Source organism: Vulpes lagopus, chromosome 3 (genome assembly GCF_018345385.1).
Source record: "Vulpes lagopus strain Blue_001 chromosome 3, ASM1834538v1, whole genome shotgun sequence".
Classification (NCBI taxonomy): domain Eukaryota; kingdom Metazoa; phylum Chordata; class Mammalia; order Carnivora; family Canidae; genus Vulpes; species Vulpes lagopus.
In genome coordinates, this window is record NC_054826.1 from 110,778,498 (window position 1) to 110,797,936 (window position 19,439).

At 42.0% G+C, this 19,439-nt stretch overlaps 1 protein-coding gene across 2 annotated transcripts in view; it reads right to left on the reverse strand.

Moving 5' to 3' along the window:
- Nucleotides 1-19,439, reverse strand: part of PRKCB (protein kinase C beta) — a 335,898-nt gene that overhangs the window by 109,982 nt on the left and 206,477 nt on the right. For both annotated transcript variants that reach the window (XM_041749588.1, XM_041749587.1), the window contains exons 6-7: nucleotides 5,488-5,644; nucleotides 4,148-4,282 (exon numbers count right to left, since the gene is read on the reverse strand). In XM_041749588.1, coding sequence (XP_041605522.1) covers nucleotides 4,148-4,282; nucleotides 5,488-5,644 — 292 coding nt within the window. The remainder of the gene's footprint in view (nucleotides 1-4,147; nucleotides 4,283-5,487; nucleotides 5,645-19,439) is intronic.

Sequence of the window (19,439 nt, forward strand, 5' to 3'; positions counted from 1 at the left end):
GAGAGGTGAAGTGATTCACCTAAAGTCACAAAGCTTCCATCCACATAGGAGAGCCAAGGTCAAAACCCACCCGTCTACCCTCTAGGCCACTGCCAACTCCTGTACCAGGAGGCAAAAAGGGATATGCATGTGCTTAGGCCCTAGCATCCTAAAGACCTGGACTCAGACTTAAGCACCATCACTTACAGGCTGTGTGTCCTTTTACACAGTGCTCAGCTACTCTTTTTTTTTCTTTTTTTAAGATTTATTTATTTATTCAGAGAGAGAGAGAGAGAGAGAGGCAAAGACACAGGCAGAGGGAGAAGCAGGCTCCACGCAGGGAGCCCGATGTGGGACTTGATCCCGAGTCTCCGGGATCACACCCTGGACTGAAGGCGGCGCTGAGCCCCCCGGGCTGCCCAGTGCTCTGCTACTCTGATCCTAGGAACAACGCTCCATATAGAACTAGCAGGAGAACTGAAAGATGATGAAGTGTGCTTGTGGGGATATTACAGGCTTAGTCCTTAGCCCTCCCTGCACTCTGCTGTCTGCTTCCAGGGAGTAGATAGGGCAGGCACCAGCCCAGAAAGGAGTGGCACCTGTGGGAGACAGCCTTGTCCATCTGGGCCTGAAGAACCACGAGAAGTGAGCAAAGATAGGGTAAAAGCAGAGGGGCTTTGCCCACCCAGCCTTCCCTGTCCTGCACAGAGACCTACATGGAGGGCCACACATCACAGCAGCAGACCAGGGAGGGATACAAGGAGAACTCAGACAGCCCTCCTTGCTCCCACACAGGAAACAGAAATGACGGCTCACACAAGCGGCCTGGGGTAGGTCAAAGAGGCAACAGGCCAGGCCCTGGGACTCTAGCAGGAAGCCAGAAATGATGCTCCAAAGCTGTGGGTGGGGGGCATCCCACCTCAGGGGGCACGGGTTCAAGGACCAGGCAGGAGGATCTGCTGCTCTATAGCAGTGAAGCCCAGAAGGCATACCACAGGCTGGAGGGTCCCCTTCTCACCACCAGGAGGTCACAAAACTGTATAAGAAAGTCTGGATGCATTATAGAAAATAAAGAGGCTGTTACTGGGTATCAATGTGTGACTCTAGGACCTGGAAAGTGATCAGCCCAGAGCCTGGCATCCAGTTAAAAGTCAATAAGTGGTAGCTATTGTTGCTGTAATTATTATTATTATGTTCTCTCTCCTGTCTCACGAAGACCCCCTGGGGATCATATATTCCTTGTCTTTAACCTCTTTACGCCTGACTTAAGGAGGAAGGAACACGCAATCTGCTGGTAGTGCTAATGGCAGCATGCAAAGTCAGATCATCCATATGTTAAGAAAAATTACCCAAGTTTTTATCATGAATGGATGTCATACTTTGTCAAATGCTTTTTTTTTAATCTATTGAGGTGATCATATGGTTTTTATCTTCTCTCTTGTCAATGTGATGTATCCTGCTGATTAATTTGAGAATACTGAACCACCCTTGCTTCCCCAGGATAAAGCCCACTCGATTGTGGTGAATGGTTTTTTTAATGTATTGTTGGATTTGGTTTGCTAGTATTTTGTTGAGAAGCTTTGAGCCTATGTGACACTTGGGAAAACGCCAAGAAGATGGCAGTGTGACCTCTTACCATCAAGCGATAACATTTTCTAATTAGTTATTTCCTTCCCCACTACTACTTGTTAAAATTACTATAACTTAGTACTGTTACTTATAATCCACAATCCAGGAAGGCCCAGACGGCTTCCTAGCTCTGCAAAGACAAAAGCTATACTTTTAGATAGTCTTCTAGTCGGGGACTCCTGGCTGGCTTCATCAAGCATGCAACTCTTGATCTCTGGGTTGTGAGTTCAAACACCAGGTTGGGTGTAGAGATCACTTAAAAATAAAAATCTTAAAAAAAAAAAAAAAAAAAGTTGTTCCAGTCTGGTAGACTGCCTCCAAGGCTGTGATTTCATTGCCCTGTTTAGCAGTCAATTTTACCTCTAACTTAGGAAAGTGACTTCACATTCCTATGTCTCTTGACATACCAACATCAGCTTGTCAAACCTTCAGAATCAGCCAGTGATGTACCTGGCTTCCTCATTCATGAGCTGAGTTAAGGAAAACTGTGACAAATGCTCATTACCTATTTTTTGAGAATTCTGTTGTTAACCATTTGTGATCTGTGCTTCAACACATCTTATTACTACTGCTATTTTTTTTTAAAGATTTTTATTTATTCATTTGACAGAGAGAGAGAGAGAGCACACCCAGGGGGAGTGGCAGAGAGAGAGGAAGAAGCAGGATCCCCACTGAACAGGGAGCCTGACATGGGGCTTGATTCCAGGACCCTGGGATCATGATCTGTCCCAAAGGCAGATGCTTAACAGACTGCCAGGTGCCCAACTACTACAAAATTTTTTTTTTTTTAGATTTTATTTATTTATTCATGAGAGACACACAGAGAGAGGCAGAGACATAGGCTGAGGGAGAAGTAAGCTCCCCACAGGGAGCCCAATGCAGCACTGATCTCAGGACCCCAAGGTCACGACCCAAGCCAAACACAGCCGCTCAACTACTGAGCCACCAGGTGCCCCCCACTACTACTATTTTTATATGCACCTGGCTTCCAATCTCCTTCACATCTGTTATTGATCAGTTACTGATGTCATTTCTTACCCTTCCAGAAGTTACGCTCCATGAGGGCAGGTCTATCTTATATATCTGATGGATCTCTAATGACTGGAATGGAATAGAAAGAGACTCAGTATCTATTTGAATAAAAGTCTGTGATACATATAGGGGTGCCTGGGTGGCTCAGTCAGTTGAACATCCCACTCTTGGTCTCATCACAGGTCATGATCTCAGAGTGGTGAGATGGAGCCCTCTCCCTCTGCCCCTCCTTGTGCTCATGCACTCTCTCTCTCTCTCTCAAATAAATAAATGAGTCTTTAAAAAACAACAACAAAAAAGTCTAGGATAAATATGGAGGAGAGACAAGGAAGTTGTACGGTGAACAATGGAAAGGATATGTGGCCTGTTGATACATTCTCTTTCTTGCTAAACCAGTTTGACTTTTATTTTCTTTCACTTGTAACTGAAAAAGCCCTGAATGAAACCATTCAGAAAGGAGACAATTTCTCTTAAAGAGATAAGAGCAGCCACTAATCTCTGCTTTGCCCAAAGCTCTGGTACCAGATTGGACTATGTATTCAGACTCTTTTACTTAAATGACAGTGAAACAAACCATTGTACCAAGGGGGCTCATCCAGACTCTTCACTGGGAATACTGAGCAAGGATTTTTTGCTATGGGAAGGGAACAAAGCAAAGACTGTGGAACAAAGGAGAACTGCAGCTGACCATGACCGCAATCTCCCAGCACCTCTGTGGCCAGGCTTGGTAGGCAGTCCCAACAAAGGAGCATCTTCATACAGGGCCAGAATCTGACCGTGGACTGCATCTATCTTTAGGGTATATTGTGAAACCCATTTTAGTGCCCATGGGGCCAGTCAAGACATGCAACTGTGTAAAGCTGAACAGATATAAAGCAATAGAAAATAGTGAAGACTATGGCAGACAGAAAATCCATGTCCTGTCTGAAGGAGGCATTAACTAACCACTCACCTGTTCTCAGCTGTTGCCTTCTAGGTCCAGTACATCCAGATACTTTTTTTTTTTTTAAGTAGGCTCCATGGCCCAATGCAGGGCTTGAACTCGACCCTGAGATCAAAACTTGAGCTGAGATCAAGGGTCACACACTTGGGGCACTTGGGTGGCTCAGTCAGTTAAGCGTCTGTCTTTGGCTCAGGTTCTCCCTCTCCCTCTGCCCTTCTCCCTGTTCATGTGCACTCTCTCTCTCTCAAATAAATAAATAAAATCTTAAAAAAAAAGAAGAAGAATTGGACACTTAACCGACTGAGCCACCCAGGTACCTGCCCCCCAAAGTCCAGATTTTTATGGAAAATGTCCTGATTTTCAAAATACGAACCACTGATTTTTTTTAAGTACAAGGACCAAACAGATATAAAACATATCTGTGAGGCAGATCCAATCTACCAGCCATCATTCTGTGTGACTCTGCATTAGTATTTCACTTTTAGGAGAAAAAGAAAAACATCTTTCTTCCCATGTTTGCTGGACCAAGCTGTATGGTAGCTTTCAAAGCAAAATCCTGCTTACCAGCCATCAACACCAGCTTTCTGCAGTTCAGAAATCCCAAACGACAAAGATCCCATGAAGTCATTCCTGCTGGTCAGATCCCAATCCCAAATCTCTACAGACAGTCTTCTGTCTTTGTCCGATTCTTTCAGTTGGCTGCAAAGCACAAAAAACAAGAAGTCAGTGGAGGTTAGGTTACAGTGATTTCTCAAGCAGATGAAATGTTTAAGAGGACAAGGCCCGAAGATAGGAATTTTTTAAGATTACAAACTGTTGCAAGAAACATATTCTGTTTCCATCCTGGGAAGTTCCCCAGGGAGGGAGAGCTTCTCCAGTTCGACAGCCTGTGGCTTAGCAGGATGGAGAACCTGAGCCAGCTCCGATAGAAACAGTTCTAGCTTCTGCTACCTTACATGTTAGTAGGGCTCAGGATGTTCAGGAAACCATATTGCCACAGTTGCTATAGCAAATGTGGATACCAATGATATAAATGCATGAGTGTCTGCACACATGTGAATCACCATGAGGCTGAGGACATGCATGGAGGAAGTAGTCTTGTCGGGGCCGGTCAGGGGAAACTGCCTGTTCTGAGGCATGTCCTCGACTGCAGCTGAGATGTGCTCCCAGAGAGAGGAAACAGGGGATGGGGCTCCCACAAGGAATTATGTTTTTGGGCCATAGTCTCTGGAGTCAGTCTGTCAGAAGCCAAATTGCCCTTGACCCCATATTTGCCAGGGTATTCTGGCCATGTTCTTTAACCTCTTGAAGCACCGTTGGTTAAATGGGGATGAAATGGCCAATAAACTGAGATCATTCAATAGAATGCTTTTTATAACCAGGATATGCTCCACAAATATTGGCTGATGTCCCTAACACTTATGGGCCAAGATGCATCAAAAAGCTGCCCCAGGTTCTTGGAGCACTGGCTAGGGAAGATCCTCATGGAAGTTGGCAGAGAACTCTCGACAGGCTGCAGCCCCAGCATATCCATATCCACAAACTGAACCCCGGAGGGGGGATCGTCACACCCTATGGGTTATGTCCTACTGTTCACTGAGACCAGAGCTTCTCCCACAACTTGCCTTCACCTAGCAACACATCACACTACTTTCTATCCCACCCACTCCCCACACCACAGACATTCTCGACTCTATTAAAAAAATAAGTTCCAGTTTTTACTTGGCTTGCAATGCAAAAATGCAGATGGAGGGGGAGGAATGGAAGGGAGGAGGGAGAGAGGGAGGGAGGGACAGAGGGAAGGAGGGACAGGAGAAATGAAATGGAAGCTGAGAGGGTATGATCTCAGGTGATGCACAAGCCAACCTTCACAACCCACCCTGCTCAGCCAGTATTTAACTTACAATCTGAATGTTTCATTCCACTCAGGGTTGAGGGAGCACTTGATGGTTTTGGTCTTCTGCTTGCTCTCACTCTTGGGGTCAGGAATCAGTTTCAGCTTCACATAAGGGTCTGACAAGCCATTGGGGTCCATAGGTACAAGGTTTTTAGCATCTCTTACTAGAAACAGAAAAAGCAATTTTAGCATTAATAGCCCTGAAATGTTGAAACATCAAGCAGTGAAAGTTAGAGAACCTGTGGAAGAGTCCTTGGCACCACACTATTTAATGGGAATTGTAACATATTAACATCAAGAGTGAAAAGGCATACAAAGCAAGATAGATGAGTGAGATGTAGCCTCTGCTCTATATGGGTTCAAAATTGATTTCTGACTCACACCGTGCTACCCACTGTGCCCCCGGGATTAACTTGTACGCTCTCTAAGCTTCTGTTCCACAAAGCCAACAAGAAAGGTTGGCTTTTTTTCATTGAGCAGCATGTTGTCAAGGTTCATCCACATTGTGGCATGTGTCAGCACTTCATTTACAACTGAATACAATCCTCTTGTATGGATATATCAAACTTTGTTTATCCATTCATTAGCTGAACATTGAGACTGTTTCTACTTTTAGCTAGTGCTAATAGTTCTGCTATGAACATCTGTGTACTGTGACACAGAAGGTCATCTGTTGTAGGATTCCATTTACATGAAACACTCAGGACAAGTAAATCCACAGAGACAGAGAGCAGAGTAGTGGTGGCCAGGAGCTGGTGGATAGGGTGAATGAGAAGGGACTACGTAATGGACAAGGGGTTTCCTTTACTGGGGATAACATTTCTTGGAACTGGATACAGCTGATGGTTGCTCAACCCTATGAATATACTAAATGCCATTGAATTGTACACTTTAAAATGGTTAATCGTTCATTTTATGTTATATGAATTTCACCTCAATTCAGAAAGCAAAAGTGAAAAGTGAAAGAGTTGCCCTCCAAACCAAAGTGTACCTGTCATCCACGTAGCACCCATAACCCCCACCCAGACAGCCCAGAGAGAAGGCTGGGAAAATATCGCAGCATTACAGGTATGCTCCGCCCACAATGAAGAGCACTGAGTAAAGGAGGCTATAACACCAGCTTAAAGAAGAAGGGAAGCAGAAGGTCAGTAGTGTAGACACAACTGGCCATAGAAAGGATGAGGTGGAATAAGATATCAGCCTAGACAATAGGAAGAAGTTAGCTAGGAGTCAACTTGAAAGCCAGTGTTGTAGGTAGCTGTGGGTAGGCAACGGGAAAATGGGAGTTGTAAGGTCTTAAGGATGCAGTGATGCAGTGCCAACCATCTCACTTGTGACAGAAAAATCCAAAGTATTGTATTAGCAGACTGAATCAAGTGATCTGCCAGAAGGCTAATAGACAATGACTCCTACCAGGAATGCAAAGATGGTTCAATCATAGAAAATCTATTATTAAATATTCATTTTATGTATAGGTCAAAGGAGAAAACCATAGGATCATTGCAATTAGCTAGAAATATAAGGAAATTGTCTTCACAGGATAAAGCCTATCTGAATTATTTCATAGTGAATGATAAATGTGATCCCATTAAAAGCAGGAAGACGACAGACATCCATGACTCCAGCTATAATTTGACATCTTTTTCCTAAGTGTTCCATAAGTGCAATAATACAATAGAAACAGAATACCGGAAAGTAGGAGATAAGGCACCCCATCACCTCCTATTACTTTTGCTTCCACCCCATCGCAATCACCTCTTCCCTGGACTTTATCATCCCAGAAATCACACTATTTTCTCAATCTCTGTTTCACATACCCCACGATCCTATGTCCCTTCCTATTTTTCCAGTTCATTAACCCCAGTGTTCCACTGAGACAAGTCTTACACCACCAAATCAGTCTGTTGAGCCCATCTTTATTGAATCTTCTCCCCAGGCCCTCTTGCCTTTATTGAACTCACCCTCAGTCTAGAGTTCATATTGCATTATAATCACTCCCTTGGAAACACCCTCAACTCCTTGTTTTTCTTTCTTTCCATTTAACTGGAAAAAAAAATATCCAGACCCAGTTAAATTCAAAGATCTTCTGTTTATTTTCCAATGCCGAAGTAGCTGGCCATTGTTGTTGGGAGTGGGGGTAATGACATCTGATTCGTCTAAGATCCTATCACTAGGAAGGGGTTCGGACTAAATTAATAAGACAGAAAAAGGGCTGGGTGGACTGCCAGGGGAGTGACTAGGGGTCCCAGGATGCCAGCCATAATTTACTTTGCACTCTAGCGTATGGCCTTTCCTTCCATTTATCCAGAGGCTGAATTCTCTTCCCATGTCATTCTCAGGGAGGCTATATCTCATTCTTGCACCAAAAGCAAAAACTTTTCCTCTTTGACTTTGTCTCAGCCAATAAGCTTAATAAGCAGGTGCCTGTGAGGCATTAGGCATTCTGTTAGGCATTGGGGACATGGGGCCAACATAAGATGTTGATACCATCTCCAACGAATGCAGAAAACGAAATGTATTCAAAGTATTGTTGGTCGCTAATGAATCGGTAGTCACATCACATAATGTACAAGGCTACAAGATGTCAGGTTTTGCATCCTGCCTAGCAGTTACTTCACATTTTGGGATCTCAATTTCTTTACCAATGAGATGGAGATAAAACATACTTCATTGGGTTGTTGTAATAGTACAATCAGATCCAGAATATACACAGTTAGCACAGAACCTGGCCCCCAGGGAACAGTCTATATTTTTGCTATTTTATTATTATTATTACTCATACTTAGTATCCCCTCTCATTATATTTGTCCATTTTTGTTAAGAAGACATGACCAGGGATCCCTGGATGGCTCAGCAGTTTAGTGCCTGCCTTCGGCCTGGGGTGTGATCCAAGAGACCTGGGATCAAGTCCCACATCGGGCTCCCTGCATGGAGCCTGCTTCTCCCTCTGCCTGTGTCTCTGCCTCTCTCTCTCTCTCTCTGTCTTTCATGAATAAATAAAATCTTAAAAAAAAAAAAAAGAAGGCGTGACCATTCCCAAATGGACTCCTATCAAACAGCACCACTTCTGGGTCTTCTTTAAGAATAATGCATCTGACCTTTCCACTTGAACCTTTCCAGAAGGCTCCTCAAACCTTAGAATATAAGAGTCACCCACAGGGCTTGTGAGACATATATCTCTGCGACCCACTTCTACAGAGGGATTCTGATTCAGTGACTCTGGAGTAAGAGCTGCTCATTTGTTTTTCTAACACGTTCCCAGATGTTGCTGCTGCTTCTGGTCCATACATCACACATCAAGTAAAGCTTTTCTAGATGATATAATTTCTTAAGATCCTCATGCATTTTCCCCATAGACTACAATCTCCAACTGTTAATTTTCTCTCATTTCTTGAGTCTTCCAGGGAAAATAGCATGTGCCAGTTTCTAGGCTGGGATCTTGTAATGACACATCTATCACAGAGTAAGCTGCATAAAAACATGATCTGAGGCGCTCTGAAGTGCCAGAAACTTGTCTGTCTGGTTGATTGGCAACACATATGCAAGTGGGAACAGCTCACATCTCTTCTCTCTGCCAAGGCCCACACCCTCTTCCCACCTCACTCCCCTATGTTATGAACTGATATCATGGGACCATCACCAGAACTTTATTTTGTTGTAAGTTTACAAGTTCACAGGTCCTTCAGAGTGCTCTTTTTGGGAAAAGTATGTGATGTATTTTTGAGCCAGTCTTTACAATTAATGGTTTAAGAATGACATCTCCTGGGATCCCTGGGTGGCGCAGCGGTTTGGCGCCTGCCTTTGGCCCAGGGCGCGATCCTGGAGACCCGGGATCGAATCCCACGTCGGGCTCCCGGTGCATGGAGCCTGCTTCTCCCTCTGCCTGTGTCTCTGCCTCTCTCTCTCTCTCTCTCTCTCTCTCTCTGTGACTATCATAAAAAAAAAAAAAAAAGAATGACATCTCCTTGGGCCTCTACTTCTCCTGAAATCAATATTTATGATTGAGACCTGACACCATCTCTCCCCCAACCCTCATAAATCCTTTCTTCCCTTTTTGTCTTTTTGGGTCTATTATCTACTAAAGAGGTGAAAAATTTCTGTGGAAAGGAATGCAGTGGAATTGATTCTGGGACTACTGGCATTCACATCTCAAGCGTTCTCACTCCTGCAACCACCACATCATGAGCAACTGACAGTAGCTGCAGGCTAAGATCCAGAGGCCTGTCCCTCCTGAAGCTTTTCAAAGTAAAGTCATGTTTCTCAGCCACAATGTACTGAGGAAGCAAATCTCTCTAGACCACACTTGGCGAGACTGACTTTGATTTGTCTTGATAAATGTTTCTTTACTATCTTTGTTGAAATCCAGCCAGCCCAGATGGTACAAAATGCTTCACACAAGGCAGAAATAGCAACCTTCCCCCCTGGTGGAAGTGTGCTAAATGTACAGAAGAATAGTGTCCTGATCCAGAGAACACTGCTCGCCTTGGACATGAAGCAGGTGGGGGGTAAGGTCTGGCTGTTTCCATCAAAGGGTCTTCTGCATGCTTCTGAAAGGTACCTAAGACAGCACTGAATCCATAAAAAGCACTACTGTTACCTATTTTCCTAAGTATTTTTTTTTAAGAACTTTCTAACTCTGTCCCCCGACTCTACATCCCACCACCACCCAAAATACAACATTAGAAAAGTCTGAGTAATTGTGCTGCTCTAAAGCCTTTATCTCACATTGTGGATGCTAACCAGAAGCTTCTCTTTATCAATTCCTTTAAAAGGCACTTCCTTCAACATCATGAGTCCTCACTTGTCCTCCCTACGTGTCCTCAGAACAGCTGTTCAAAGTAATGCCCACTGAATGCAAACTGGCACAGTCACTTTGGAAAACAGTGTGGAGGTTCCTCAAGAAGTTAAAAATAGAGCTACCCTATGACCCAGCAATTGCACAACTAGGTATTTACCCCAAAGATACTGATGTAGTGAAATGTCAGGACACCTGCACCCCAATGTTCACAGCAGCAATGTCCACAATAGCCAAACTGTGGAAGAAGCCACAGTGTCCTTCGACAGATGAATAGATAAAGAAGATGTGGTTTATATATACAATGGAATATTACTCAGACATCAGAAAAGACAAGTACCCACCATTTGCTTCGATGTGGATGGAACTGGAGGGTATTATGCTGAGTGAAATACATCAATCAGAGAAGGACAATCATCATATGGTTTCACTCATACGGGAAATTTAAGAAATAGTGAAAGGACCATAAGGGAAGAGGGGGAAACTGAGTGGGAAAAATCAGAGAGGGAGACAAACCATGAGAGACTCCTAACTCTGGGAAACAAACCAAGGGTTGTGGAAGGGAAGGTGGGTGGGGGTGTGGGGTATCTGGGTGATGGGCACTAAGGAGGGCACTTGATGGGATGAGCACTGGGTGTTATACTATATGTTGGCAAATTGAATTTAAATTAAAAAAAAGTGATGCCCACTAACATTCAGTTATGTTTGAGAATGTCTGTAAGAGCAAGTATAGGAAATATTGAGTTCCTCTCCACAGGGGAAGAGCTAAATAATCTGTATATATTCATACTGTGAAATATTACGCATACGTTAATCGCACGGACTATCCATACGCACTAACATGGTGAACAAATGGCCAGGTGAAAAGAGATTATGACAACATAAAGCTTTCTTTTTTTTTTTCAAGAAAAATGTCTGTGCACACCAGTGGTTCGATTGTGGAAACATGGATTCCCACACTATGAATTAGATCACAGCATTGGGTCTATATTACATTTCCTGATTTGGATCACTGTACAATGCCCATGTCAGAGGATGTTCTCATTCCTGGGAAGTATACACTCAAGTGTTTAGGGCAAATGGGAACTCTGTACTCCAATTTACTCTCAGGTGGCTCAGAAATAAAAATATACATTTATAAAAACATTTAATAGGACAAGAAACCAAATGGGACAAAACAGGAACAATTGGTAAATCAGGTAAAGAGTATACGGGTGTTCCTTGTACCAACTGTGGAACTTTTGTGTAGTTTTGAGATTTATATCGAAATCAAAGGAGTTGAAAATCAGGGCCCTCCAACTCTTTAAGAGAAAAGTACAATAAATTTTCTGATGAGCATCGGGTGCTATATGGAAGTGCTGTGCCCCTATACTGTACACCAGAATCTAATATTACACTTTATATTAACTAAGTAGAATTAAAATAAAACCTTTAAAAAAATTTAAAGACAACAACAAATTTCCTGCAAGGTCATATATGAATTTAAATAGATAGAAAAGCACCTAGAAGGATATACCCCAAATTGACTTAAGGTAATGATTATATCTGAGGAAGAGATATAGAAACTCAGTTTTGGGGATGTGGGAAAAATTGGCTTTAGCCTTATCTGTCAAATTCTGAATTTATTACAAAGAGAAAGCATTTCTGTATTAATTGCACTATTTAAACTAATTTTTTAGAAGATTTTATTTATTTTTTTTTGACAGAGAGAGAGAGCAAGCATGAGCAGGGTGAGCGGTAAAGAGATAAGGAAAGGCAAACTGCCCGCTGAGCAGAGAGCAGGACATGGGACTTGATCCCAGGACCCTGAGATCATAACCTGAGCCAAAGGCAGACGCTGACCTGACTGAACCACCCAGGCACCCCCAAACTAAATTTTTTTGAAAACGATTCAGTTGTGCATCTCTGGGCTCCAAGAACCTCCTGCCCTGGCCTTTAGGGACCCTACGCTGTTCCCCAAAGACCATAGAGCAACTGGGTCTGCAGAGTGAGGCTTAAGAACTCATGGACTGGATCACAGAACAGTTTGGGGAACAACGTACAGACCCAGGGTGACCTCCTTGAGATCAGATGGACAGCCTCAGCATCTGCCCTGGGATCACAGCAGAGATGGAGGCAGAAACTCAACAGGTAAAATAAAACAAAACTGATAGAGCCATCCACCTATTTCTGCTATCCTGCCCTGCCCCTCTCCTATTTCGGGGACCCCCCTGGTGGCTGACAGTTTACCTGGGCCTTTGGTTAACCCCAAATCCCTCCCCATCTGTCTTCCAAACCCTCTCAAGTTACAAGCTCCTTTGGCCCTTCGCTCTAAAGTCTACCCCTGGATCTGTGTCCCTTCAATTCTCATTCACTTATAATTTCCTCTGACTCCAAGAGTCTCTGAAGCTGTGGCTTCTGTGAGCCTTGGATGCATCAGAATCCCCTTTCCATTGGCATCTTAACTGGCCATCCCCTGTGGCCTCACCTGATAGGTTCTAACTGCAAAGTAAGTGAGCCTGAGGTCTTCGGGCACCCACATCCAGCATCTAAGCCACCCCAAGTGCACCATGGCCAAGGGCTCCTGAAACAGCTGGCTTCCTGTCACTGTTGGCACAGTTATCACACATCTAATTATCTATGTTGAGACAGACTTCCAGCTGGGACCGTCACAGTGTCTGTCAAGTCATGGCAAGTGAAATGAGGGTGGAGCATTTGTGCAGAGGAGATCGGGAACTAAATTAGCAACACACAGACTTTGGAGTCAGACAGACCAGGGTTGGAATACTACCTCTGCCATGACTCTCGCTAACTGGGTGATCTTGGTTAAATGACATCTCTGAGCCTTGGTTCCCCTTGTCTCCAGGATGCAGGTAAAAACCACACACAACTCAGTGGGATGTTGGATAATAGTTAGCGGGACCATTCACCCCAATTTGTCCGGGACAGCCTCAGTTTATACCTGTTGTCCCTTAATTCTCAAAAGAGTTCCACTTTGGACAACAGATTCTATGGTGACCCTAATTATGGAGGACAGTAGCGTTCAAGTGGAATGTAAAGCCCCTTTCTCCTTTGGGAATATTCATATCAAATTATAGAACTATCAAGATGAATCTCCAGGCTAAAAGAGTATCCCTTCAATGTGATTTTCACACAAATGAATCTGGAGGAAGTACTAAGGGAAGGATTGATAATTTGAAACCACATGTGACACATTCACTTTTTCCTGTTATGACTGCCTCTCCAGTCTGATCCAGGCACCTGGAGCTTCACTTGGAATGGCACTTCCTCCAACCTCACCAGTCACCTTTTATCCTCTTACTATCGATCTCCTCGAACTCTCTGACCCTTCAACTCTTTCATTCGCTCTGGTCCAACTATGCACTGCTATGGTATTAATTCTCTCCTGAACGTGCCCATATGGAGTCATTCTGGCCAGGGACTTCCACATCTTCACCCTCTTGTCTTTTCAAATGCGTCCTCTCTGCATACCTCTGACCATCAGTGACGTGTGGCATCAAGAGTGTTCCTGGAGAAAAGCATCATACGTGGGGGCGTGATGCCACTACACACACTCCTGGTCTCCAACCACAGCTTGGTCCTCCATACCTTCTGTCCACCCTATGGGGTGTTCCTAATCAACTAACTGTATGTCCCATTCTCTGCAAAAGTGACATCGGGAGCTCCCATTCTTAAGGTTCTCATAGATTCCAATTCCTTCTTATTTGCTTGATGATCTTCTATTTCATATATTTGTATCATGGATTTCTAGTTCTACTATGAAAATGTGGGCTGGGCAATTTGTGGGCATGGGAGGAGATTTAATGAGGGTCCCTCGAAAGCTAACATACTGAGATGCCTGGGTGGCTCAGTGGTTGAGCATCTGCCTTTGGCTCAAGTCATGATTCCGGGATCCTGGGATCAAGTCCTGCATCGGGCTCCTGACAGGGACCCTGCTTCTCCCTCTGCCTGTGTCTCTGTGTCTCTCATGAATAGATAAATAAAATCTTTAAAAAAAAAAAAAAAGCTAACAACAAAAAAAAAAGCTAACATATCACCAACTTTGTGTACACTAGGAAAAAAAAGGTGATTATCTCATTAAAAGGTACACAGGCTTCAAGATAGTGGTAACTCGTAGTCACTCTAATTAAATTGTTTAAGTCATCTATATCCTTTTTTTTTTTAAACCTGTCTTATCTGTCAAAGACTGACAAAGTAGGTTTTAAAACCCTCCTTTTGGGGCACCTGGGTGGCTCAGTCGGTTAAGGGTCTGCCTTCAGCTCAGATCGTGATCCTAGAATCCTGGCATCGAGTCCTGCATCAGGTTCACTGCAGGAAGCCTGCTTCTCCCTCTGCCTCTCTCTCTCTGTGTCTCTCATGAATAAATAAATAAATAAAATCTTTAAAAACAAAATAAAATATTCTTTGTGTACAGTTCATTATTTGTCTTGAACTCTACTTTGGATACAGGTGCTTTTTGTGGTCTTTTCTCCAGGAACATCTGATAACCATTTACCTCTGGATAAATATTGTTTGTACCTCACATCTATCACTTTTTCACAATTGTATTCATTTCTTTATCTCCTTCCTCCATCATCTGGGAGCACTCCTTAAATTTGTTTCCGTATTACTGATTATATTTTATGCAGTAGGCATTCCTGCATTCACTGTTCCTATGCATTTTAATTTGTTGTTTTAAATTACCTAGTATTATAGCAGGGCACCTGGGTGGTACGGTCAATTAAGCATCTGACTCTTGGGTTTCAGCTCAGGTCATCATCCCAGGGTCGTGAGATGGAGCCTCGAGCCAGCCAGGCTGTGTGCTCAGTCGGGAGTCTCCTTGGGTTTCTTTCTCACCTTCTCCCTCTGCCCCCCTCACTCAATGCAATCTCTTTCTCTCTCTCAAATAAATAAATAAATCTGTTTTTAAAAAGTAAATGACCTGATATCATAGCATGACATCCTTCTTGCTTATGCCTTATTCTTGACCAGCTCCTTTTTCATTTCTATTGACTTATTCCCTCCTTCTTACCCTCCCTCCCTTTATTTCTCCTTCTCTCTCTTTCCCCTCCCTCCTTCTCTCTCTTACTCTCATTCTCTTCTCTCTCTCTCCCTCTCTCCTTCCATTCATCTCTTATCCATTTACTTTCTTTTTTTTATAAATCTTTTTTATTTATTATTTATTTATTTATTTATGATAGTCACATAGAGAGAGGGGGGTGGGGGCAGAGACACAGGCAGAGGGAGAAGCAGGCTCCATGCACCGAGAGCCCGACGTGGGATTCGATCCCGGGTCTCCAGGATCGCGCCCTGGGCTAAAGGCAGGTGCCAAACCACTGCGTCACCCAGGGATCCCTCCATTTACTTTCTGTGTATAGCATTTATTTAATTTTTTAAATTGGCACATCGTGAAATCGACTTTTTCTTTTGATATATAGTCCTATGCATTTTAACACATGTATAGATTCATGTAACCACCAGACAACCAGGATACAGAACATTTCTATCACCCCCCCAAAAATCCCTTGTACTGCCCTTCTATAGTCACAACATCCACCCACTCTCAGCCTTTGGCAACCACTGATCTGTTTCCCATCACTATGGTTTTATCTTTTCAAGAATGGTATATAAATGGAATCATACAGTATGCGACCTTTTGAGATTGGCTTTTCTGAGTATAATGCCTTTGAGAGTCATCCGAGTTGTATGTATGAGTAGTTAATTCCTTTTTATTGATGAGTGGAATTGCACTGTATGGATGTACCACACTGTTTGTTTATCCGTTCACCTGCTGAAGGACCTGGAGTACATGAAAGTTTTATAAATATTCATAGATTTTTGTGTGTACACAAAGTTTTCATTTCTCAAGGATAAACTCCTAAGAGTGGGATCATTAAGTCATATCACACACACACACACACACACACACACATAGTTGTATGGCAATTACACACACACACACACACATATCCATGAAAAAGTTTTCCAGAATAACTATATCATTTTGCATTCCCACCAGCAATGAATGAGAGTTCCTCTTGCTCTGCATCCCTGCCAACACATTGTATTCACAGTATTTATTTATTTATTTATTATTTTTTTTTTATTTTTATTTATGATAGTCACAGAGAGAGAGAGAGAGAGAGAGAGAGAGGCAGAGACATAGGCAGAGGGAGAAGCAGGCTCCATGCACCGGGAGCCTGATGTGGGATTCGATCCTGGGTCTCCAGGATCGCGCCCTGGGCCAAAGGCAGGCACCAAACCGCTGCGCCACCCAGGGATCCCCCTATTCACAGTATTTATTATCATTATTATTTCAGCCATTCTAATAGGTGTGTAGTGGTATCTCACTGTGGCTTTAACTTGTATTTCCTTAATGTCTAATGATATTGAGTATCTTCTCATGAATGAATTTGTTATCTTTTTATTGTCTTTGGTGGCATGTTTGTTCAAGTCTTGGTTTGTTCTTAGTGAGGCTGTTGTTTTCCTACTTATAAGGGTCTGAGAATTCTTTACTTTGGATACAAGTCCTTTGTCAGATATGTGATTTGCAGATATTTTCTTCCAGCTCGTAGCTTGTCTTTTTATTCTATAGCAGTGTCTTTTGCAGGCAAAAGTTTTCTTTTTTTTCAATTTGAATGACATTCACGCTATCATTTTTTTCTGATTCGTGTTTTTAGTGTCATGTAGAACTCTTTGTCTAACTCCAGGCCATAAACATTTTCTCTTATGCTTTCTAAAGTTTTATATCTCTACATTTTACATTTAGATCTATGATCTATTTTCAGCTAATTCTTATATAAGGTATGAAATGAAGGTCAAAGTTCATTTTATTTGCTACAGATGACCAATAATCCCAACATCATTTGTGGAAAGACTACTCTTCTTCCTCCATTTCATTGTCTTTTTTTCTTTAAAAAAAAAAAATCAATGGGTCAGATTTATGTGGGTATATATGGACTTTCTATTCTGTTCCAGTCATTTATGTATCCACTGTTTGGCCAAAACCACACTGTTCAATGGCTGAAGCTCTATATAGTAAGTCTTAAGATTGAGGATTATGATTCCTTCAATTTCATTTTTTATTTTAAAACAGACAATAAATCTATAGTTCAGTCTGTAAGAACTGACATGCCAAATCTTTCAATCTGTGAACTTAGTACATCTTTCCATCTATTTAGATATTCTTTATTTCAGTGTTTTGTCATTTTCAGCACACATACTAGACATGTTTTGCTAGATTTATATCTAAATATTTCATTTGTTTTGGAGTTACTGTAAGTGGGGTTTTTTTCAGTTTTAGTTTCTAGTTGTTTACTGTTGATATATGGAAATAAAATTGACATTTGTGTGTTGACCTTATATATTCCAGTCTATTTAAACTTACTTGTTCTAGAAGGTTTTTTGGTAGACTGTTGTGGATTCTCTACATAGACAATCATGTTTTCTGTGTACACAGCCAGTGTTTTTTTTTTTTAAGGTTTTATTTATTTATTCATGAGAGACACAGAGATGCAGAGACATAAGCAGGCTCCCCATGGGAAGCCTGATGTGGGGCTCGATCCCAGAACCCTGGGATCACGACCTAAGCCAAAGGCAGATGCTCAATCACTGAGACCCAGGCATCCCAATGTACAGCTACTTTTATGTTTTCCTTTCTAATCTGTATTTACAATTTTTAAATTTATTTTTATTGTCTTATTGCACTGGCTAGATCTTCCAATATGATTGTGAATAGACTGGTAAAGGTGGACATCCTTGTCTTGTTCCATAGCTTAATGGGGAAAGCATGCAGTCTTTCACTATTAAGTATGTTGTAGATTTTCTGTAGATGTCCTTTATCAGGCCAAGGAAGTTCCCTTCTATTTCCACTATGCTGAGAACTTTCATCATAAATGGATATTAAATTTTTTCAAATGTTTTTCTGCATCAACAGATATGTTTGTGTGGTTTTTTTCTTTCTTTAGATTATTATGATGGATTACATTAACTGATTGTTTACTACTGAAATAGCATTGCATTCCCTGAATAAAAGTCACTTGGTTGAGTGTATTATTCTTTTTACATATTTCTGGATTTGAGTTATTAATATTTTGTTGAAGACTTTTGTACTTATGCTCATAAGGAATATTTCTATTTTTCTTGTACTGTTTTTGTCTGGTTTTGGTATCAGGGTAATGCTAGCATCATAAAATAAATTAGAAAGTGTTCCTCCTCTCCTGTTTTCTAGGAGAATAAGTGTTATTTCTTCTTTAAATGTTTGGTAGAATTCCGCAATATAAACTGCATTTCAAGCACTTCTTTATCTTGATGCCATAAATTTTGATGTGTTATATTTTCATTGGTGCAAAATACTTTCAATTTTTCTTAAGATTCTTTGAACCATGGATTATATAGAAGCTAGTTTTTTAATTTCCATATTTTCCCATGAGGCTTTACTCTTATGATTTTAATTTTTGCTTAAAATCACTTTACTGGGGCATCTGGGTGGCTCAGTTGGTTGAGGGTCTGCCTTTGAGTCAGGTCACAATCCCAGGGTCCTGGGATTAATCCCTGAGTGGCAGTTCCTGCTCAGTGGGGAGCCTGCTTTTCTTCTCCTACTCCCCTTGCCTGTGCTCTCTCCCTGTCAAATAAATAAAGAAAATCTTTAAAAAAAAAAAAAAAAGCACTTTACTGAGCTATAGAACATTATACACAACTGCCTAATGTATACCTAGTGCTAGATGCCCCATAAGTATATCAACTCAAAATGTCCAATAATACTTATTATCTCCATGTTCTCTCCCATGACCATTTCTGCTCCTTCTCTTTCAATGCCATTCTTGATGAGTGCTCAACCAGCCACTTAGCTGTCTTGGGAAATCTGGAAATCACCTTGGTCTCCTTCCCCTGTGCAATCTCACCTATGACTATGTACTGTTCAGTCTACTTCTTTATCACTTCATGTAGTGATACATGAGCCTTTCTTATTATCCATACAGCTACCATCTTAGCAGCAATAATTGTGTCACAGGATTATTGTCATTATTAAGCTATATTTGAAGCCTATAAAGAAACCAAAGCCTATTGTCCTTGGCAGGTGATGAGTGATTAGTAAAGAGCATTAACTCATTTGGTTATAGCTTGGCCACTCATTTTTTTTCCTGGTGAAATTAAGATCTTCTTAGTTGGTTTCTTGCCTACAG